The 24,048-nt window shown below is 59.0% G+C and overlaps 1 protein-coding gene across 1 annotated transcript in view; it reads right to left on the bottom strand.

Moving 5' to 3' along the window:
- The window catches only part of GAREM2 (GRB2 associated regulator of MAPK1 subtype 2), a 37,083-nt gene that overhangs the window by 10,923 nt on the left and 2,112 nt on the right, over window positions 1-24,048 (bottom strand). Inside the window, exon 2 of the mRNA XM_074946746.1 lies at window positions 13,739-13,879. Coding sequence (XP_074802847.1) covers window positions 13,739-13,879 — 141 coding nt within the window. The remainder of the gene's footprint in view (window positions 1-13,738; window positions 13,880-24,048) is intronic.

The following is a 24,048-nucleotide window of genomic DNA, read 5'->3' as shown; positions in this document are numbered from 1 at the left end:
ATCTACAGCCAGGCACTCAGATACCAAAGAACATGCTCCGAGGAGAAAGTCCAGGCTACACATCTTAACGCAACCAAAATGGCCTTCTCCAAACAAGGACACTCCACCAGAGAAGTAGATCGGATCATGGAATGGGCCATCCAAATACGTTGAGGGAACTTGCTTCAGTACGGAAATAAACCCCCCTGTGACTACACACCTCTAGTTGTCACCTACCACTGCACACTAGAACCCAAACGGGATATCATCATACAGTTACAACCCATACTCAATGGGGACTACAGCCTGAAAGAAATCTTTCTTGAGCCACTTCTTTGGGCTTCAAACAACCCCTCAACCTCGCCAAACTCATCCTTCGAAGCAAGCCCCCCACAGACCAGGACCCACCAACTCAAAGCAGCACCAGACCCTGCCAGAACAACAAATGCAAATCCTGCAGACATATCGCCATGGATACAATGATCAACACCCCCTGTAACACACCTTTCAAGATCTATGGGCCGTACGCATGCCCATCACAATACGTGGTGTACCACAACCAGTGCATCAAATGTCCCAACAACATCTCTCTGAGTGAAACCAGAGAAACATTATGTTTTCAAGTGAACTCATGCAGAAAAATGACAAAAGACAACAACACCCCATCACCTGTGGGCGAACTTTCCACAAAGCGATTGCTCCATATTTGACCTCTCAGTGCTCATCCTCAAAGGACACCTGCACAACACCTTCAAAAGATGAGCCTGGGAGCTTAAACTCATAGCTGCTGGACACTAAACACCACAGACTTCGCAGAAACACTGGTTTCAAGGCTCATTACACACCCTGCTGCCTGCTAACCCACATTTGCCCACTTCATTTTAAGTGGTCTCCTGCAGCATGTGTGCACCACTTGTGCTTAACAGTCTGTCCCACCTTGTGTTTAGCTCAGACACTCTGAAGAAGACCCTGTGGAGGTCAAAAGCATGTCCCTTCTACCAGGAGAAGTTGGTCCAGTAAAAGATATCACCTCACCCACCGTGTCTCGCTCACATCCTGGGACCGACACGGCTGCAGCAACGCTGCCGACAACACATACAGGTGGATAATCTGGGTTCCCCATGACCCTGCAGCCTTAGCGTTCGCTTCCCGCGGCTTCTTGGGCCAGTTAAGCTCAATCGCGCCTGGGGAGCAAAGAGGAAGCAGGGCTCTAACCCAGGGAGGAATATTCTTGGGCAATGTTGGGCATCACACACCAGCACCAGGCCTCTGCTAGGGCTGCCCCAACTCTGTGTCCTGGGCTGGGACCTCCTGGAGTTCATGTGAACCCAAGGAGAGCCCATGCCCCCCGCCCCCCAGCCTAGAGGAGAGCCAACAGGGGAGCAGCTCGGCCACACGGCAGCTCCTGGCTCTCTACTGCCCACTGTGATGACACGGATGGAGGGGAAGCAGCGGGGGGTAGGGTGGGTCCCATGGCGGCAGAGACGGGGTCTGCGCAGGCCGGAGGGAGATCAAGACGAGGGAGGGCTGACCCCATGGGTCAGTGCAGAAGTGCGACAAAGGGGATCCGTGCCCTTCAGGATTGGGCCCAGAAAGCTTGGGGTTTCTCTGACTCCCTCCCTCCACTTTAGCATCTCCTCTACCATCACCCTCGCCCTCCGGCCCCCTCCAGAGCGTGGTCACGTAGCCCAGCCCCAGCCCCGCAACTCCTGCCGCTCCCAGGATGAAATGCCAAATGCCAACCAGTTCCCGGTCTCCCACGCCAGGGCTCCCTCACCCGCTCGCTCTGCATGGCTCAGCAGCGGGTGACTGGCAGGAAACGCGCTGCCCAGAGGGGGGAGGCTCCCGGGCGGGCAGCAGGCCCAGCCGTGCCATCTGGGAACCTTCGCTGCCCGGCAACCAGCCCCGAGTCGAGACCGTTTTTTCCTGACCCTGGACAGCCGAGATCTGCGCCCCAGCCCCTAACACGCTGGTTCAGTGGGAGGACGGACAGACAGACCTCACCTCCCCCCAGCGCCTGAAGGGCTTCCCAGGGGTCTCTTTGGTTTGCAACCTTGGCGAGGCCTGGGGCTGTCTGCTCACGGCAGAGCCAGGAATGGGCACACTGTGGGGGGGCGGGGAGACACACGCGGGGGGGGTCCTTCCCCCGCCGAGGCAGCAGCGTTAGCTCCCGCTCCCAGACACCCTCGGCTTCCCTCCCTGGCGGTTTCCAACATCCCATTGCCATGGAAACTGCTCGCAGGCGGCTCCGTTCCCAAGCCTGCCACCCCCGGCGCAGCACCCCGACGGGCTGTGTGGGGGGGTCCCTGTGCCCTGCCTTGGCCTGCTCCGCTCCCTCCCCACGCTGCCCCCTCTAACAGAGCCCAGAGCCCTGGCCCCGGGGGCGGCTGACGGGCAGAGCCCCTCTGGCACCGCATTGCCCCTGAGCCCGTCAGCCACCGGTCACCCAGCACCGCTGCCAGCCACGCGCGAGAGCAACCGCCCCTCGTCTGGCATGTGTATGGGGGGATCGCGGCTGGGGGGGCTGGAGCCACCAGAAGGGGGCCTCCCTCCCTGCCAGCCCTTGCCCCCATCTTCACACCCGCTCCTGAGTCCATGATCCACCTCCCAAGGGAAGCAGCCAGCGCCACCACCCGGGTCTGGTCCCCTCTGGTGTCCAGGCCAGGATCCCAGAGACCCACAGATGGGCCTTCCCCACCCGTAGGGGGAACGCACATAAACACACAGGTGCTGGGTTTCCCATAGAGGGTCAGGAACGAACCGTGCTGGGGGAGCAGGGCTCGCATGCCGGGGATAGACGGTGGGGATGGGGTGGAGGGTGACAGCTGGGGCCGAGCTCCTGCTGGGATGTGCGGACCATACTGGCCAAGGGGAGAGACCGATCCCCACCCCCGGGTTCTGACCCTCTCCCGCCGGGCTCTGCTGGTTACCGACGAGCTCCAAGCCCTGGCCGAGTTGCAGCCCACCCACCTTGCGCAGATTCAGAGGTCCCAGCCTGGCCCAGCTAAGCTGGAACATCCCCAGGGCTGGGAAGGTTAATGTCTGGCTGATGGTCCCAGCCTTTCTCTGCCGGGGGCTGGGTTCAAATCCCGGTTTAGTCACACGTGGAATGAGTTTGCTGGTCTCAGTGAATGTGGGTACACAGAGGAGTCCTGACTCGCACATGTGGGTCTGGGCCACCGGCCCACGGCGTCGGCTCCCCAGCACCAGGCACGCCTGCTAGAGGCATCAGGCTGTTTTCTGAAATACAGTCATCAAACCCCTCGGGGATCTATTCTTTGGGGTAAACTCCTGCCTGCCCCAAAGTGCTGCAGGCCCCGTCCCAGCCCCGTCCCCTCCACTAGCACCAGAGCGGGGGGGAGACCGGTTATTAATGATTCTCATGCAATCACAGCCAATGTCCGTCCATTGGCTGGAACCAATTACCAGCCAGCTGGTTTGCGCTCGGCCTTGTTTTAAAATGGGTCCTCCCTCGTGGGCACAGAAAACAACCTCCATGTGCAGCAGAGGAAGGGGGGTTTCCCCCGGGGTTAAAGGGAGGAAGAGGGGGAGGGTGTTGTGGGCTAAATTGTCTTGCAATTAAAATCTTTTCTATATGTGGATTCAGCTTTGGTCTCTAAGAGACACGACTGACCCAGAGAGGCAGAATGGTTTGCAGGGATCTGAGCTTAGCCCGTCCCCCTGGAGACCCAAACACAAGAGCAGCATCAGGCCATGGTACCAGCAAGTCACAGGGAGGATAAACCCGGCATGAAACTGACCAGCCCAGAGTCACTGCCCCAGAAGAAGTGAAATGCAAAATGTAAACAACTGGCCTCCGTGGGGATCCGGCAAAGATTCTGGGCTGGCTGCGGCCCCTCACCTCTCTCCCTGCCCGGGGACTGCGACAGCTGCTGCATGCACCACCAACCCAGAGGGACAGGGCCCAGGCAGGTGAGGCAGGTGGCCTGCGGGAGTGAGCGGCTGGCTGGGGAGCTGGGGAGTCACAGACCCTCCCAGCTTGCGTTACCCGCTGACCCCTCCCCACTCAGGGGCCTGGGCAACACCTTGCCCTAGTGAATGCTGCGGGCGTGGAGCCGGTGTATGTCCAGGGAGATGCTGCATGGGGCTAATGTGGTTGCAGACGTCACTTGGGAGGAGCGGGGGTCAAAGGCACTCTGCATCGGCCTAGCCCTGCTCCCACTGAAGTCAAGAGTAAAAGGCCCATAGTTCATGGTGACCAGTTAAGCTAAGGCTGAGTGACCCTGCCTGGCCCCAGCACCACGGCTAGGGCGAGCACCTGGCTCTGTGATGCGCCATTGGGCAGATCGGAAACCCCATAACCCGGAGCAAACCCGGCTGGCCCCAGGCCAAGGTAACAGCTGCGCCATCCGCTCCTAGGTCATATGTCACAGCCTGCCCCCAGGGTCAGTCCCACACAGAAGCCGCGAAACAAAACCCGCGGGCCGCTGGCTCTGTTTGCGAGGATGCCCCCCACCAGATTGCCAGGAATCACACGCACCTGCCCCGTCACTAATGGGAAAGCAAGGGCTGGCTCTGCCATGGGAGCAATGAGATCTCCGCAGGAGGGGCTGCTCTGGGCATGGCGCGATCAGGAACATAACACACAAGAACATCAGAATGGCCAGACTGGGTCAGACCACAGATCCATGTAGCCCAGTGTCATGTCTTCCGACAGGGGCCAGTGCCAGGTGCCCCAGAGGGAATGAACAGAACAGGGAATCATCCAGTGATCCATCCCCTGTCGCCCATTCCCAGCTTCTGGCAAACAGAGGCTAGGGACACCATCCCTGCCCAGCCTGGCTAATAGCCATTGATGGACCAACCTTCCATGAATTTATCTAGTTCTTTTTTGAACCCTGTTATAGTCTTGGCCTTCACAACATCCTCTGGCAAGGAGTTCCACAGGTTGACTGTGTGTTGTGTGAAGAAATACTTCCTTTTGTTTGTTTTCAACCTGCTGCCTAGTAATTTAATTAATTTAATTGGGTGACCCCTAGTTCTTGTGTTATGAGAAGGGGTAAATAACACTTTCTTATTCACTTTCTCCACACCAGTCATGATTTTATAGACCTCTATCTTATCTTCCTTAAATTGTCTCTTTTCCAAGCTGAAATGTCCCAGTCTTATTAATCTCTCCTCATACGGAAGCTGTTCCAGGGCCCTAATCATTTTTGTTGCCCTTTTCTGAACCTTTTCCAATTCCAATATATCTTTTTTGAGAAGGGGCGACCACATCTGCACGCAGTATTCAAGCTGTGGGCGTACTATGGTTTTATATAGAGGCAATATGATATTTTCTGCCGTCTTATCTATTGCTTTCTTAATGATTCCCAACGTTCCCACTCAAGCATGGAGGGTGGAGAGCGCCAGGCAGGGTGTGTTGGATCAGCCGATTACCCCCAGTGTAAGAGAGGTGTATGGGAGTGTGTGTGTGTGTCACCTCTCCCTGTGTGTGCGGGGGAGGAGGGGTATCACCCCTCCCTGTGTGAACCCTAAAGCCTTAAAGATAAATGAAATGAAATAAATAAAATGAATCCAACTACACAGGGTTTCTTTTTAACAGGGGCTCAGTCAACTTGATGTTAATTTGAACATTTGTCCTGCCTAGTTCTGATTGGTTGCTGTTGAACTCACTTGCATACGACTAATTTTGCCAGGTGTCCTGTATTCAGCATAGGGAAATACGGTCACCCTAGTTTCAGAGAACTCTCCACAGTGACTCCAAGATCTCTCTCTTGAGTGGTAACAGCTAGTTTCGACCCCATCATTTTACATGTAGAGTTGGGATTACGTTTTCCAATGTGCATTACTTTGCATTGATCAACACTGAATTTCATCTGCCACTTTTTTGCCCAGTGACCCGGTTCAGTGAGATCCCTTTGTAGCTCTTCGCAGTCTGCCTGGGACTTAACTATCTTGAGAAGTTTTTTATCGTCTGCAAATTATTTTGCTACGTCGCACTCTGCGCTGCCATGAACTTTCACTGCGACAGCAAGATGCGCCAAGGTGGGAGGAGTCAAAATAAGTGGGTGGGGCCTTTTGGGAGAGTGGGAGTGGCCACCTATGTGAAGGAACGCCGGCATTTTCCTCATAGCCAAGGGTGGAAAGCGCTCAGAAACTCAGGCGCTGGATTTGCACGTTTGAGGAATGATGAATTATTGACGAGCTCCTTCGGCTGCTTTACTCTCCTTTGCCTACAAACCAAGCCCCTCTGGGATGCATTTGATTAGCGAACGTTTTCATTGTTGTTACTTTCCCAGCGTCCTTTGCAGCAGAGTGTCACGCCGGGAGCTCCACCGCGAAAAGAACCCCCACAACAGGGTGGGGAAGAGAAGAGAAAAGGCCAAACTGAGCTGTCCTAAATGTTATAAAGTTACCCCAATCCTACAAACAACATGTTACGCCAACCCCCTTACAAGCCCCAATAACTTCTCTGAGAAGAGACCCCTTTCATATATCGCCCACAACCCCAAGTCAATAGAAAACAGCTGTCAAATCTGCCTATAAAATGACCAGTGATCCCCCAGGATTTTCTCCTCTGTCCTGAAAGGAAGAAGAGGGACAGGTGAGGTTTTTACCTGGCTAGACTGAGTTCACTAGCAAAGGGTGAGTGTTCAGACTTGGAGCAGCACGTGCAGTTGAGATTACACGTCTGACAGAGGAGAACACCACGAGCCCAAAGGAATCTGAGGGACTGAAGAGAAGAACCCTCCAGAGGCGAGGTTCGCGTTCCAAGGCCCAGCGAGGTCTGATGCACCTCGTCACCTACTCCTCTAGTGCCTGGACCACGCAGGAAGACAAGCTTCTGCTACCAAGCCAGCCCTGGAGTTCAAGCAGTTGACAGGCCTGCCTTTAGCACTGAAGGTCCCAGGTTCAAACCCTTCTGCTGACCCACGTGAGGAGCCCTCGTAAGGGCAAAGGATGGGCAGTCAGAAGCACCCCAGGTCTAATCCCTGCTCTGACACCGACTCGCTGGGTGACCTTGGGCAAGGCTCCAATTCAGCCTCAGTTTCTCCTTCTGTAAATCGGGGGAATGATACTGACCGGCCGGCCTCCCGAGGGACAGAGCCAGAACCACATGTCAGCGAAGGGGCTGGAGAGGGCAAACCCCTCTGTGCTACGACATGCCCTGATAAGGGGTAACAGTTCGGTCTCCTCGCACTGGCTAATCAGCCTCCTCCTGGTTGCAAGCCACGTGGTTTAAATGCAGGGGAAGGGAACGCTTTTTTCTGCCCAAGTCCCATCCTGACAGCTGGGCTCAGCAGCATTGCTGGGGCTGACCTGGGGGTACATCTGGGGTTGCTGTGGGGTGGGCAGGCCGGGACTCGTCTCTCTGGAATCCCCTTGCCTTGATCTGCCAGGCCCCAAGTGCAGCCTGTCAGCTCGGCCGGGCACTGTGACCGCCGGCTCTTTCTGCGCTCCCGTTGGCTGACAGCGGCGAGCGCCGGTCAATGCGTTTGAATGATGAGACCCACGCTGCGAGGCTGTGAGAAGCGCTTCCCAGGCACTGAGCAAATCAATCAGATCAATAAAGACGGACGTTAGTGAGAAGGGGCTGGAGGCCGGGCCGTAGCTGGAAGCACAAACGCCCCCACCCCCGCTCTCATGCGTGCAGATGGAAGGCGAGCACGTCCCACGTGCACAATGGGATGGGAGTGGTTCCAGGTGCACCAAGGGGTGTCCTTTTCACACCTGCAAAGAATCCTGTTCCCTTGTGCTTTGGCCCCTTGAGCCGTGCACAGAAGTGGCCAGCTGGAAGGTGCGTGCATGTGTCACCAGTGAATATAGGGTACTTGGACTTTCAGAAAGCGTCTGACAAGGTCCCTCACCAAAGGCTCTAAAGCAAAGTAAGCTGTCATGGGATAAGAGGGAAGGTCTTCTCATGGATTGGTAACTGGTTAAAAGATAGGAAACAAAGGGTAGGAATAAATGGTCAGTTTTCAGAATGGAGAGAGGTAAATAGTGGTGTCCCCCAGGGGTCTGTTCTGGGACCAGTCCTATTCCACATATTCATAAATGATCTGGAAAAAGGGGTAAACAGTGAGGTGGCAAAATTTGCAGATGATACAAAACTACTCAAGATAGTTAAGTCCCAGGCAGACTGTGAAGAGCTACAAAAAAATCTCACAAAACTGGGTGACTGGGCAACAAAATGGCAGACGAAATTCAATGTTGATAAATGCAAAGTAACGCACATTGGAAAACATAATCCCAACTATACATATAAAATGATGGGATCTAAATTAGCTGTTACCACTCATGAAAGAGATCTTGGAGTCATTGGGGATACTTCTCTGAAAACATCATGGCAGGGTGTGACGAAGTGGGACTGTTCTTAATGTTTTCTCTGCATATTGTGGGGGGTGCCTCAGTTTCCCCTAGGCAGTTCTTAAGTATCTAGGGGGTGGGATAAAGGTGTATGATCGTTGCAGAGCCCTAGAGGGCAGGTGTGTGCAGGGGTCTGGACACAGAGAATGGCCAACACCCCGTTTCCTGGCAACTGATGGCCTGGGCCCTTCCCCCCTGCAAGGTGAGAGCTAAAGGGTTGGAGAACAAAGGAATCTGGTGCCCTCCTGGCCCGGGAAAGGGACAAAGCCCAGAGGTGGAGGGGCTGGAGGGAGTTTCAGTTTGGGGCTGGCTGGGGATGAGGAGTGAAGTGCAGACGTGGTTGTCTGGCTCACTGCCCCCAAAATGGACCCAGCTGAGGGGTCCTGTTCTCTGCACCTACAAGCTCTGGTTTAGACCATGTTCCTGTCGTCTAATAAACCTCTGTTTTACTGGCTGGCTGAGCGTCACGTCTGACTGCGGAGTTGGGGGGCAGGACCCTCTGGCTTCCCCAGGACCCCGCCTGGGCGGACTCGCTGTGGGAAGCGCACAGTGGGGCAGAGGATGCTGAATGCTCCGAGGTCAGACCCAGGAAGGCGGAAGCCGTGTGAGCTGTTTGCCCTGCACATGCTGGCACATGATTGGGCCGGGGGGGAGTTATAAACATGGGGAAATAGTTTTACTTTGTGTAATGACCCATCCACTCCCAGAGTCCTGACTGGCTTCGTAGGGAGCAGTTCCAGAGCATCGCCCGGGGACCCCGTGACACAGGGCAACGGTTCATCCGAGAGTCTGGGGGTCCCAAGTTCTCAGCAGTTACAGAGCACACGCCTCGCTGGGCCCCACCTCGCACACAGGGGAGCAGACCCCTGCCCAGTGTCAGCCGGTGAGTTCCCGGCAAGGCGTGGAACGGAACCCACCCTAGCGTCCCGCCCACGGCGCGCGTGCAGAGAGAGCGTCTGGACTGAAACCCTCAGCCCTGCTCTTGTGTGGCATGTGCGGCTCGGTAACGTAGCTTCCCGGAGACGTGCAGCATCTGATGGGGCTGAGCTGGCGTCCCTGGAGCCTGGATCCTGCTATCGCTGCGTTTGGCATAAACCCAGGAGCTCCCTGGAGTCTCCAGTTTCACCCCAGAGTGGCAGAGATCAGCGGTCGGCTCCGTAACGGCACCATGGCCTGCCCTCTGGGTGTCACCCCCGCCCCGGGGTGTGTGAGACTCAGATCTCTTCCAAAGGAGAGCGGCTCCAAGTGCCTGGACCAGGGGACGCCTGCCGAGGTCCGAGCCACGCTCCATGCAAGGGAACGGGAGAGAGCAAGGGGCGCCCTTTTTCCGCAGAGCCGTCCCACTCCCACCCACCGGCGCAGAGTAACAGGCCCGCTGCCCTGCCGGCAGAAACATTGCAGATCTACGGGCCAAGGCCCCGCCATCACCCCAGCACATGTGGTGCCCCAGAGCCTCCCGCTCCATCCCTGGAGCTTGGCCCCCTAGGACCAGCTGGGCAGCTGGGGTCAATCAGGGCGCAGAGTTGTGCTGAGTGGCCCCCGCTGAGGACTGGGCGCTGCACAGACACGGAACGAAACGCTGGTCGCCACCCGCAAAGCGCTGGCAAGCGAAGACAAGTGCCAGGTTGTTACAGACCAAGGCAGGACAACGCGGGCCGGACGGAGGCGCGTGGTCTCGGCTCACCGCCTGCCCTGCCCATCGTGCCATGCTCTGTAGACGTCGTTGGCAAAGGAGAGGCCTCAGGAGAGGTGTGAAGGGGGACAGTGAGGGGGCTCCTCCCACATCTGGGTCTAGCCCCGCCCACAGCTGCTCTCTCCCGACCCCAGCCATGCCCCAGGAGTGTCGCTTGCTGTCGACTTTTACTCAGCCCTGGAGAGATCAGCTCAGGGACCACGTGCCTGGTCGGGGCACCCGGGGGGCAGCATGTGTCCCCAAGGCTCCCTCCGGGGCCCAGACTCAGAGCAGTGTCCTCTAATGTCGGTGACGCTGCCCCACTTCCCCGAGTTCTGCAGTGGGTGTGGCCGTCGCCAGCGCTGTTAGCTCACCAGGTACGGTGACACGGGCGGGGCCACAGCCTGGCACGCAGTAATTACGTTCACTGAGGGAAGGCAGAGAGTGACATGCCTAGGGATTTTAGCTGCCCGGGGAGTGGCGAAGGAGACTGGGGAGCACTGGACCAATGCAGGCGGTTGGCTAGTACTGAAGTGATGAGGGAGGCTGCAGGTTTGAAATAAGGGGTGCCAGCAGAGTTGGGGGGACGTCCAGGACTGGAACGGCAGAGATGCAGCCAGTTATGGGGAGGGGTATTGGGACAGCCCAAGACTGGACTAGCAGGGGGGAAGCTGTGGGTCAGGAGGGGCATCGGCTGACCTCTGGAGGGCTGGGGAGGTAGCAGGGGGATGTGCATCAGGGGCATAAATAGATCTGGGGGAGCCCATGATTGGGAAAGCAGGAGGCAGGAGTGAGGGGCATCAGCTGAGCTGGGAGTTGATGCGGGGAACCCCAGGCTGGGCTAGCAGGGGCTGTGGGTTAGGACTGAGGGGCACCGGAAGAGCTGTGGCGGAGCCCAGGGCTGGGGTAGTGGGGAGAGGGGTTGGAGTGGGACTGAGGGGCACTGGTAGAGCTGGGGGGAGCCCAGGGCTGGGATAGCCAGGGGGCTGCAGGTCAGGACTGAGGGGCACCGGCAGAGCTGGGGGGAGCCCAGGGCTGGGATAGCCGGGGGGCTGCAGGTCGGGACTGAGGGGCATCGGCAGAGCTGTTGTGGACCCCAGGGTTGGGCTAGCTGGGGGCTGCGGGTCGGGACTGAGGGGCGTTAGTTCTGTCGGGGTGGGGGGTCACCCACTCCCACTCGGCCTGGCCCAAGCTAGTGACCGTCACAAACACATAACCTGACCAGGCAAACAATCCTATCAGCCTTTGCAGGGTGCAGGAGCCCAGCCCCGTGGGGCTCCCCCAGGAGGCGCCATGGGCCCCTGGGCTGCGGCTGGGCCCGGTTTGGAGCCGCTGACGCTGTCCCACGAATGAGCCCAGTAAAGCCGGTTAACACGTTTCTCGGGCTCCCCCTCCCCGCGTCTCCTGCTGGAACCGGTGATTACCCCTCCCCCTCCCCCGCCCCCCGCCTCCATGTCCCATTATTTATTTATCAGCAGGACTCATTACCAAGGGGGATGCACTTAGTGCGGGCATTAGGGCGCTCGCCACAGCGGCTGCAGTGATCTCAGCGCCGAAGCGTGCCCCCCCCAAACACACCATCTGGCCAAGGAGCGGAGCCGCGCACCGGCATGGCGCCGACTTTCCTGTACGACCCCTGACCTCTGACTCACCTGGGCTCCCCCCCAGGTTCCCCTTCGCCCATCACGGTGCCGCTGGTTCCTCTCTGAGCTCCACAGGTCCCCTCCGGGAAGTCCCGGGGCTCCACCGACCCATGCGAAGCCCCCAGGGCTGCAGCCACCACTCAGCTTGTGATGGGCTCAGCCCCTGGGGCACTGCCACTCCCCGAGGGGCCACACTCAGCCCCGGCGGAAGCAGGGAAAGCTGCACGCAGGAGAAAGGGAGCTGCAGCCCCTCGCTTGGAATTGGGAGCCGGCTCGAAGGACTCAGCCGGGAGAACGAAGTCCAACTAGTCCTGGAGCCTGCCCCGGACATGAAGGGACGTTCAGGGTTAATACTAGGACGGCACAGGAGGGAAACAATGGAAGGGGAGAAAGAGACTGAAGAACCAAGCGGGGTGGGGGTCCCCCAGTCGGCCTCCCCCAACCTGGGCTCCTGCATCCAGCTCTGGGTGTCGCATGGTTCACACGAGCCCCAAATGCAGACAGAGAGACTTGTTCCCAGCTTGATCCCCCAGCTGGCAAGTCCACTGCCCCAGGGAATTGGGCTGCTCCACACGGACGTGCCCATGTGCAGGGCGACCAGCCCTGGCATGGAGCGGCAGTGGGGCGCAGAAACCGTTAGCATCACAAGCTCTCACTTTGCATGCACGGGCTTTCCTGGGCCTGCTCGACGACCAGGGCCTCGGCGGAGAAACATACGATCCGGGTCTCTCCCGAGCAGGCTGAATTCAAAGGAATAACGCGGGTGACATTGCACCCTTGGGTATTTTCCTCTAACGCCTCCGGCTGTGCTCGGGTGAGTGGGCAGCACGAGATGCCAATCCCCTGCCCTGGTTTCATGGGCGAGCTCACAGCTGCAGCTCACACCTGGGCAAACTGAGGCAAAGACAGGGTAAGATCACTCCAGGAACCCAGCAGTCCTTGCTCCCCTCTAGCTTGGTCCTGCCCCATCTCTGTCATGCCGCACCTTGGGCTGGCCAATTGTCCACGTGCACCCGACCGTTCCGCTTGTCTCTGGTTTGTCCCCTGGCCGGTACCAAGACAAAACTGGAATGGTTCTGTCAGGTATGGGGCAGGGGACACCACTTTGAAGAGCGCCCCACCCTGCCCGTACGGTGCATGCAAGGTCACGCCGGCAGGGGCAGGGTCTCGCTGTTCCCAGAGTGCCAGAACGTCTGGTGTTCTGGGGGTGCAGGAGCATCCCAGCAGCCAGGGATGTGCCAGGTTGTGCCCAGGGCATTACACCAAAGCCCACCTGCTCGAGTGCAAATCCCAGGGACATGGAGGGGCCAGTTGAGCTGGGACCCTCGCCCGAGAGCCCCAAGCTGGGGTCAAACCTGAGCGTTCCCAGCTGCGCCCCATAAGGGAGGAAACCAGGAGAGAGAGATGAGGGCAGAGAAATGTGGCCGTGGGATGTTAAAGGGATCCCAGATCAAACATAGCTGTGGTCATCCTCCAGCAGTGGTGAGAACGAGATGCCATCAGATCCCGTCCCGGAGCCCACAGAGCCACCGCCATGTCCCGGAGCCCCCGGAGCCACCACCACGTCCCTGAGCCCCCGGAGCCGCCACCACCACGTCCCGGAGCCCCCGGAGCCGCCACCACCACGTCCCGGAGCCCCTGGAGCCACTGCCACGTCCTTGAGCCCCAAGAGCCATCGTCACGTCCTGGAGCCCCTGACGCCGCCATGTCACCTGAGCCCCCGGAGCCACCGCCACATCCCTGAGCCCCCGGAGCCACCGCCACATCCCTGAGCCCCTGATGCCGACACATCACCTGAGCCCTGGAGTCACCGCCATGTGCCTCCCTAGCTCCCGGCAATGCTGCCGTGCCCCTGCTGAACTCCTAGAGATGGTGCCACGATCCCGACCCCCAGAGACACCACCACGCCCAACAGCCAGATGCCATGTGCCACCTCCCCCCGCCCCCAGTGGCTGGGCACTGCCCCAGCACGCTTCTGGGAAACCGCAGGTTACTTTGCCCCACAGAAGCAGGGGCGCTGGGCTGGCTGAGCACTGTCTCCTGGGCTGCCCCACGGAGCTCGGACACCGCCTGGGAGAGAGGCCCCAGCCCCTCCCCCCGATGGCCCCGGTACCTGGGTACTGCAGCGGGATGTCGATCTTGGGCCCAATGACGTAGTGCCCCTCCTCCAGGCTGTGAGCCGTCACCGTGGTCCACTGGCGGCAGGAGTGAATGAGGAGCACGTCCTGGTCACTCACCCCCTCCACGTACTCTCCTGCAATGGGGACAGAGAGCCCTGAGCACCGGGCCAGCCTGATCCCTCCCCCCATCACCTCCCCCACCACCCTGCACCTCCTACGCAGCCAGCCCTGAGCACCCCGGCCAGCCTGATCCCCCCCCCATCACCTCCCCCAGCACCCTGCACCTCCTACGCAGCCAGCCCTGAGCACCCCGGCCAGCCTGATCGCCCCCACATCACCTGCCCCCACACCCTGCACCTCCTACACAGCCAGCCCTGAGCACCCCGGCCAGCCTGATCCCCCCCCATCACCTCCCCCAGCACCCTGCACCTCCTATGCAGCCAGTCCTGAGCACCCCGGCCAGCCTGATCCCCCCCCCATCACCTGCCCCAGCACCCTGCACCTCCTACGCAGCCAGCCCTGAGCACCCCGGCCAGCCTGATTCCCCCCCATCACCTGCCCCCGCACCCTGCACCTCCTACACAGCCAGCCCTGAGCACCCTGGCCAGCCTGATCCCCCCCATCACCTCCCCCAGCACCCTGCACCTCCTACGCAGCCAGCCCTGAGCACCCCGGCCAGCCTGATCCCCCCCATCACCTGCCCCCGCACCCTGCACCTCCTACGCAGCCAGCCCTGAGCACCCTGGCCAGCCTGATCCCCCCCATCACCTCCCCCAGCACCCTGCACCTCCTACGCAGCCAGCCCTGAGCACCCCGGCCAGCCTGATCCCCCCCCCCATCACCTTCCCCAGCACCCTGCACCTCCTACGCAGCCAGCCCTGAGCACCCCGGCCAGCCTGATCCCCCCCATCACCTCCCCCAGCACCCTGCACCTCCTACGCAGCCAGCCCTGAGCACCCTGGCCAGCCTGATCACCTCCCCTACACCTCTCTGCGCCTGAGCACTGTTCTCTGGCCTGGGCCTTCCAGGATCTCTGCTGCGTTACGGCTTCTCATTTGAGCTAAATTGTTGTTTGGTCACCTGCCCTTTTATGAAAATTGTCACTTTTATTTACAGTTTGTCACTTTCCCCAGCCTGGCCGGAGCCTGCCAACTCTTCCACATGGACGACAGCACGAGCAGCCTGGTGACTGCAAAGTGAGCAGCCCCCTGGGTCACCAGCTGCCGGGCCTGGGGACGGGGGGGCGGGGGGGTCCCCTTTACCCTGCTCTTCAAACCAGAACGTTGTGCGTGAAATGGTGATTTCAACATAATCGTTCCATCAGCTGCCAGGAGGAGCCCAACGCCATCTTTAAAACGGGGGGCAGGCGGGACTGTGAAAACCCCAGGGCTGGTCCCAAATACTCACTCCCCGGGGAGGAAGAAATATGATTCCCCGACACTGAACAGGGGAGGCAGATGGGATCTCAAACACCCAGCCCAAAAGCCATTTTTGCCCAGACGAATTTCCCACTCAGCTCAGTCCCCTGTAACTCCTGATTGCGGCTGCGGCCTGGGCCGCGTGTTGCACCCGGGGACCGGTGCGGGCGCGTGGCTCGCGGGCCTCTCTCTACGTCGATCGATCGCCGGTGAACTGGGGCTATTAGGGGATGCCGGAGCAGGGAGAGCGAGTCCTCCCTTCCCGCAGACCTGCCTGGAGCTGCCCCTTCGACGAGGCCGTTTCGGGGAATATTCCCCCCGCCAATCTCGGCGGATGAGCAGGTCTCCGCTGCCAAGAGTGGCAAGTTGCCCTGGCAACGCCTCTTTGTTCCGATTAAATAGCCGAAGCAGCAGCCGCAAAGCCCAGCTGGAGCGACAACTTTATTGATACCAAATCCCGCCGCCGAGCGCTTCCACAGCTCCGCCGGGCAAGCAGAGCTGGGGCCAGGGGGGCAGAGCCGCCGACTCCCACGGCGCGGCCCCCTACTGAGCCATCCCCCCATTGCAGCACAGCGCCCCCTCGCGCCGCACTGGGGCATGGGGCTCAGCACCGACACCGGGGGGAGAGCGCCCCCTACTGAGCCATCCCCCCCATTGCAGCACAGAGCCCCCTCGCGCCGCACTGGGGCATTGGGCTCAGCACTGACACCGGGGGTAGAGCGCCCCCTACTGAGCCCCCTGAACTTCCCCCTGCAGCACAGCGCCCCCTCGCGCCGCACTGGGGCATTGGGCTCAGCACTGACACCGGGGGAAGAGCACCCCCTACTGAGCCATCCCCCCCATTGCAGCACAGAGCCCCCTCGCGCCGCACTGGGGCATTGGGCTCAGCACTGACACCGGGGGGGAGAGCGCCCCCTACTGAGCCATCCCCCCCATTGCAGCACAGCGCCCCCTCGCGCCGCACTGGGGCATTGGGCTCAGCACTGACACCGGGGGAAGAGCGCCCCCTACTGAGCCATCCCCCCCATTGCAGCACAGAGCCCCCTCGCGCCGCACTGGGGCATTGGGCTCAGCACTGACACCGGGGGGGAGAGCGCCCCCTACTGAGCCATCCCCCCCATTGCAGCACAGCGCCCCCTCGCGCCGCACTGGGGCATTGGGCTCAGCACTGACACCGGGGGAAGAGCGCCCCCTACTGAGCCATCCCCCCCATTGCAGCACAGCGCCCCCTCGCGCCGCACTGGGGCATTGGGCTCAGCACTGACACCGGGGGAAGAGCGCCCCCTACTGAGCCATCCCCCCCATTGCAGCACAGAGCCCCCTCGCGCCGCACTGGGGCATTGGGCTCAGCACTGACACCAGGGGGAGAGCGCCCCCTACTGAGCCATCCCCCCCATTGCAGCACAGAGCCCCCTCGCGCCGCACTGGGGCATTGGGCTCAGCACTGACACCAGGGGGAGAGCGCCCCCTACTGAGCCATCCCCCCCATTGCAGCACAGAGCCCCCTTGCGCCGCACTGGGGCATTGGGCTCAGCACTGACACCGGGGGGGAGAGCGCCCCCTACTGAGCCATCCCCCCCATTGCAGCACAGCGCCCCCTCGCGCCGCACTGGGGCATTGGCTCTGTATCTACGCCGAGAGGAGACTGCGCTCTCACTTGCACTGCCGGCATTTTCTGCAGAGTCAGGTTTGTCCAGCCCCAGGGCTGACGCGACCCAGATCTCAAGCCCAGTTGGGTGGAAGAGCCCAAAGCCTGAAGCAGGGGCTCGGAAAAAGGGTGAGAAATCAAGCAGGCCTGAGAAAATGTGTCCCTGCGGCTTTGTGTGTGCGCACAAACACACACACACACACACACAGCAAGTGCGAGGTGAAGCCGGGGACGTCAGCGGCACATCTTGAAAAGCATGCAGGCTCCACTGTGCAGCTCGCAGTTGGTGCAGACAATGCTGCTATCGTGAGTCAATATTGTCAGGGCCACCCCCATTCACTGGGCCCAAAGCTGAGCTAAGTTTTCTCTCCATCCTCTCCAAGGTCCTTAGCTGGGCCCCGTCCCCTCAGGACCTCCCAATCATTAACATATTTATCTCCCACCCTGTAAAGCAGGGTGGTGCAGATACTGAATGGAAGCCCAGGGAGAGTAAGTGACGTGACCAAGGTCCTACAGGAAGCCTGTGCCAGAGGAGGGACTTGAAGCAGGTCTCTGGTGTCCTCAGTGCAGACCCTAATCACTGCACTTCTGGAGCAGCTCAGGTAACCCTGACTGGAAGAGACCCAGTTACTGACAAAGACATCTGGGAATGAGCCTGCCCTCCCCCTGCCCCCGGCCTGGGAAAACACAGCCCACGCCTCCCCCCACCAGGGATGTTGGGACCATCCTGCCACTGCTGGAATGAGGGGGCACCTTAACAGTAAGCAAAAGATCCCCCTGCCCCGACCCTGGGGCAGATGGACTAGATGGGACCTAACAGGTCTTCCTCTCCCGAAGGACTGCGGCTTCTCAAGCGTGTGTGTGTCCGTCCAGCCTGCTGTCTTCCTGCTCTCAATACACCAACTGCACCAACACCCGAGTTGTGCTCTCTGGGGAGTGGCTGGGACACACTCGGGGTCAGGAATCCGTCTTTCCCCCGATCACGAGTGACACAGCAGAGGCGATCGACGCTGGGAGACTCGTCCCCACGTCGCCTTTTCCCCGCACTGACGCTGGTCTGATTTAAAACCTCAGCAGGCAACTCATTTGGGAACAAAGGGGCAGAACTCAGCGTGGTTCACCCAGGGCTCCACCCACCCCCCTTTTCTCCCCACCTTCCCATCCTCTGCTCTGCTCTGAGCCATTGGCTGTCTGGTCCATGGCCTCCCAAAGCGCCCGTCGGGACCAGCGTCTGGGATGCCAGGGCCGCGGCTCTCCAAGCAGCCTGTGCCAGGGGCGGGCGGCCGGCAGGGAGCCCTCCCTGAATGTTGTTCTGCGAACCTCAGCAACAGTTACTAGGGAAAAGCTGCAAAGGTCCAAGGACTTGAAATCCAACCGGCCCCTTCTGGCAGCTGCTGGCAAGCGGGCCTGGGCCGCAAAGACAGCCCCTTTGTGTGGCTGCTGCTGCTGCCCGGAGAGAGATCGCACACGGAAAGCCATCGCAACTGTGTGCTCTGGCTGGCTGTGCGCGGTGGGTGCCGGGGCTCACACGGCCCAGCCTGCTCAAGGACACGCAGCCGGGGGCGACGGGGACGTCGAGGTGCGCGTTCTAGGTGCCTTGCAAGCAGACAGCTCCTGAGAAGTTGAGGGAGACCAGGAAGAGCTACAGGAAAGAGCTGGGGCTGGAGGGGCTGCGTCCTGGGGAGGGAGAATGGCTAATTGGGGGAAGAGACCTTAGTGGCGTGCTAGGAGCCTACGAGTATTTGGAGGGTGTAGCACCCCGGAGCGAGGGGGATACCTTGGGTGCTACACAGGTGGGAAAGGGGCAGGTGTAGTGGGATGAAGCTGAGTTACTCGGTCCAGACTGGCTCACCCAGGACCCCAAGCAGCACTGCTCCTAGTCCAGGATTGCCTTACAGATAGTCCTAGATTTTAAAGCAAATCCCCCAAAGCTGCCTCCTCAGTACATCTAAGGATATTGATCTGTTACTGGGTGTGAAGCCTTTCCTTAGGCAGACTCCCAGCTCCGGAGCCGGGACACTTCAGGCCACCTCCCCTCCCTGGTGCTGCTCCGAGAAGCTGGACCGCAGCAGCCCCAGCCCCCGCCTTCCAAGAGGAAGTGGAAATCGATCCAGCAATAAACTGGTAACATGACAGTTTGTAACACAGGCAGAGCCTCCATAATTAGCTCATCCCTGAGCACCTGGGGCCCGCAGGAATTCCTGTCGAGTGGCCGACAGCCAGCCTGGAAAGGGGAGGGATACAACCCCATCCTTCTACTGCAGGGGTGGCCAACCTGGGCCTGAGAAGGAGCCAGAATTTACCAATGTACTTTGCCAAAGAGCCACAGTAATACATCAGCAGCCCCCCACATCCGCTACTCCCCTCTAGCCCCCAGTGCCTCCCACCCACCGGCACCCCGCCGATCAGCGCCTCCCCCTCCCTCCCTGCACCAACTGATCAGCTGTTTTGCAGCGTGCAGGAGGCTCTGGGGGGGATGGGGGAGGAGCGAGGGCACGGCCGGCTCAGGGGAGGGCCGGGAAGGGGTGGAGTGGGGGCAGGACCTGGGGCACAGCCAGGGGTTCAGCCGTGAGCACCCCCCGGCACACTGGGAAGTTGGCACCTGTAGCTCCAGCCCCGGAGTCGGTGCCTGTACAAGGAGCCGCATGTTAATGTCTGAAGAGCCGCATGGGGCTCCGGAGCCGCAGGTTGCCCCCCTGGTCTACTGCAAAGAGCGCACGCCCCTCACGCTAGCCATGGTACAGCGTTTGTCCTGCCTGCAGGCTGCAGCCACTAGAGGGCAATACCGTCACCCGTGCACGAGTTAGTTGTGTATGACCCCAGCGGGGTTTACATCTAAAGGTTAATGGTGCTGGGGACAAGAACCCTGTAAAACCCACCTACCTTCCCCCTCGTAGGGCCTGATCAAAAGCTGACTGGCCTCAATGGGGGGCTTTCCAGTGAACTACGGAGCAGGCCCTTTGGGCCCAGCCTGTCCCAGGGCCGAGTGCCCCCAGAGGCTGCTCTGCACCTTGCAGGATCCAAAAGAAGGGAACTCTGGCCTTGCCCCTCCGTGCCCGATTGCGGGCCAGCATTTGGAGTGAGTTCCAGTCAGCCGCGCCTGTGGAAACCCTCCAGAGACAGCCAGGCTGCCCAGAGAGTCGAGAGGGAAGGGGACAGGGCTGCCCTGTCATGGTGCTGCAGGCCCTCCCTGCCTCAACTTCCTCCTCTGAGGTGGGACCCGCCCCCCCCAGGCTTCCCCACACAGGGTGGAGTCTGTGCCAGCACTTAGCCCCCCCAGCCAAGTCAATAACTAACATTTAACCCTTTCCAGGATAACAGAAGTCCAAACAAACCAAGAGTTTGTTTGCCCCCTTGGGCTCCTCTTTAGCCCGCCTCCCGGGCACCCTTTAACTCTCCCCACTCGGGGGCAGAGCGCTGACTCCCAGCTGACTTCCTGGGCGTGCCCGCCTTCTGCCAGCCCCGCTTGCTCTGCGCCGGGCCTCTCCCACACCAAGGCCTGGGCCACTCTTCCAGTTTAGATCGATGTGGCTGCAGTGCTCAGGGGTATGAAACCCGCACCCCGCGATGCCGCCCTCGCCCCCAGGGTAGACAGGGCTCGGTCAGTGGACGAACACTTCTGCCGATCAAGCTACCGCCTCTTAGCTGCTGGGTTACTTACAGTGACGGAAACACCCTGCCGGCGCTGTCGGAAACTTCCACACAACGGTGCCAGAGCAGCGGAGCCCGGCGCGCCCATAGCATACGCATGGCCTGAGTCTTCACAGCTGTTTGGGAGGCCCCAGTTTTCAGGCTGCCACCGGACCCCAATTAGTCCAGCCCCCTTAGGCTGGGAGACAGGGGCGCTGGAACGGGGGGGCTTTACCCTCCCACTTTTTACCGGCCGTAAGGGCGAGTGATGGGGGGAGGGGAGGAGAGGAGCGAGTGGGGAGGGGCTTGGTGGGAAGAGGTGGGGCGGGGTCTTGGGGAAAAGGGCAGTGCAGGGGCGGGGTCTTGAGGGGCAGTGCAGCACCGCGTGGTGCGGGCACGGTCACCCGTGGCACTCCCCACAAACTTTTCGGGTGCTTCCGCCTCTCCTGCTGAGAGAAAGCTAATTATGGCCCAGGTGGGGCTGAGCAAACAGAGCTGGCAAGCCCCAGAGCTCCTGGCCCTTAAAGAGGCAGGCTAGCCCATTCCACAGCGTGTGAAGGAGCAGGAGGCCAATCGGGGCAGAGCAGGTCCCTGAGGACATACCCCTCAGCAATGGAGCGATGTCAATGTAAATGTGAAGTGTAGGCCGGGTCCTAGTTTGGGAGAGGAACGGCAGGAGAGCTAATAACTGACGACATCAAGAAGGCCGAGGCGTTTAATGTCTTTAGTCTTCACTCAAAAGGTTAATAGTAACCAGATATTCAACACAATTAATATTAATGAGAAGGGGAAGGAAGGAAGCTAAACTGGGGAAAGATCAGGTTAAAGGAGATGTAGATACAGTCAAAATGGATTCAAGTCAGCAGGGCCTGATGAAATTCATCCCAGGGTACTAAAGAAAGTAGCTGAAGCAATCTCGGAACCATGTGCAATTATCTTTGAGAACTGCTGAAGGACGGGTGAGGTCCCAGAGAACTGGAGAAGGGCAAACACAGGACCTGTCTTTAAAAACAGGAACAAAGAGGATCTGGGGAATTACAGACCAGGCAGCCTAACTCCTATACCTGGAAAGATACTGGAACAAATTTTAAACAATCCATTTGTAAGCACCTGGACAATAACTGGGTGATAAGGATCATCCATCATGGATTTGCCAAGTACAAATCATGCCAAATCAACCTAATTTCCTTCTTTGACAGGGTTACTGGCCTAGTGGCTGGGGGAAGCAGTAGATGTGATAGATCTTGATTTTAGTGAGGCTTTTCACACTGTCCCACATGACATTCTCATGAGCAAGCTAGGGAAACGTGGGCTAGATGATATTACTGTAAGGTGGGTGCACAACTGGTTGACCGGACTCAAAGAGTAGTTATCACTGGTTCCAGGCCCGTTGACAGCAATTCTGGGCCCCAGGGCAGAACAGTCAATGGGCCCCCGTGCACAGATGCTGACATTTGGGCGGTGCTGGGCGCACTCTTCCGGCACGGCCAGGGCTTCCACATGCCCGCTCGGTAGGGTGCCAACTGTCTAATCGCACAAATCCAAAGACCCTTGCCTCGCTTATTGCCCTGCCCCTTCCCTGAAACCACGCCCCTGCCCCTTCTCTGAGGCCCCGCCCCCTGCTCATGCCATCCCCCTTCCCTCCGTTGCTCACTCTCACTCACTTTCACCAGGCTGGGGCGGGGGGTTAGGGTGTGGGAGGGGGTAAGGGGTCAGGCTCTGGGAGGGAGTTTGGGTGTGGGATGTGGGCTCTGGGAGGGAGTTTGGGAGCAGGCTCTAGGCTAGGGCAAGGGTTTGGGGTGCAGGAGGGGAGTGGGGGTAGGTGCTTACCTCGGGCGGCTCCTGAAAGCGACTGGCTCACCCCTCTGGCAGCGGCTCCCAGGCGGGGGGCCCAAAGGGTCTCCACATGCCGCTGGCCGCAGGCACTGCCCCCGCAGCTCCCATTGGCGGCAGGACATGCCAGCCGCTTCCGGGAGTGGCACGGAGTGCGGGCGGACAAGAAGCCTGCCTTAACCCCACTGCACTCCTGGCAGCAGCAGCCGGGGACCCCCGGGCCCTTTTAAATTGCCCGGGCCCCTGGGCAATTGGTTCCCTGTCCACCTGGGAGATCGTATCTAGTGGGGTTCCACAGGGGTCAGTCCTGGGCTCAGCACTAGTCAATATTTTCATTAATGACTGGACAATGGAGTGCAGAGCACACACATCAAATTTGCAGATGACGCCAAGTTGGGAGGGGCTGCAAGCACTCTGGAGGACAGGGTTAGAATTCGAAATGACCTCGACAAACTGGACCATTGGTCTGAAATCGACCTGATGAAATTCAGTAAAGACAAATGCAAAGTACTACACTTAGGAAGGAAAAATCAAAACAAAATGGGGAACAACTGGCTAGGCAGTAACACCGCTGAACAGGATCTGGGGATTACAGTGGATCACAAATTGAATATGAGCCAGCAATGTGATGCAGTTGCAATAAAGGCTAATAGCATTCTGGGGTGTATTGTCAGGAGTGGCGTATGTAAGACATGGGAGGTAATTTGTCCTGCTCTACTCAGCACTGGGGAGGCCTCAGCTGGAGCCCTATGTCCAGTTCTGGGCCCTACACATTAGGAAAGATGTGGACAAATTGGAGCGAGTCCGGAGAAGAGAAACAAAACTAACAAAAGCTCTAGAAAACCTGCCCCCTGAGGAAAGGTTTAAAAAATGGGGCATGTGTAGTGCTGAGAAAGGAAGTCTAAGGGGGATCCTGATAAGTCTTCAGATACGTTAAGGGCTGTCATAAAAAGCATCTGACGAAGTGGTTTTTTACCCATGAAAGCTTATGCCCAAATAAATCTGTTAGTCTTTAAGGTGCCACCGGACTCCACGTTGTTTTTGTGGATACAGACTAACACGGCTACCCCCTGATATAAAAAGGATGACAATCAATTGTTCTCCATGTCCACTGAAGGAAGCACAAGAAGAAATGAGCTTAATCTGAAGCAAGGGAGATTTTCGTTAGATAGAAGAAAAAACTTTCTAAGTATAAAGTTAGCTAAGCCCTGGCATCCTCTTCCTAGGGAGGTTGTGGGATCCCCATCACTGGAGGTGTTTAAGAACAGGTTGGACAGACGCCTGTCAGGGCTGGTCTAGGTTTACTTGGCCCTGCCTCAGCACGGGGGCTGGACTAGATGACCTCTCGAGGTCCCTTCCAGCCCCACACTTCTAGGATTCTACAACTCTGCTTGCAAAACCTTTATTACAGGCACTTACAAACGGGAAGGAACAAGCCCTGCTCTTGTCTCAGATTCCAGGTGGGGTTTGTAGGCCTGGCGCCAGGAAGAAACACCCACAGCTTCTTACTTGTAACCCGAGCGCGTCTGACACAAAGCGTGCGGCCCCACAGCACCGTTGCCGGGTCACTTTCAGAGGAGCACATGTCACATGTAAGAACTCCAGGCTTTTGTCCAGCTGAGTTTGAATTTGGCAGTTAATAAAATTCCAGCCAAACAACAGAGTTCTGGTACCCGGCGTCTAACTCATCAGCTAGAGAGATGGGCACTATAATCCCGGCTCTTTGAGGGGGAAGCTCAGCTGAAAGTTTGCCTTAGTGCAGCCATGGTTCTTG

This window comes from Natator depressus, chromosome 3, assembly GCF_965152275.1.
Source record: "Natator depressus isolate rNatDep1 chromosome 3, rNatDep2.hap1, whole genome shotgun sequence".
Taxonomy (NCBI): Eukaryota; Metazoa; Chordata; order Testudines; family Cheloniidae; genus Natator; species Natator depressus.
The sequence above is the reverse complement of the archived record's forward strand: the minus strand, read 5'-3'. Positions and strand labels throughout refer to the sequence as shown.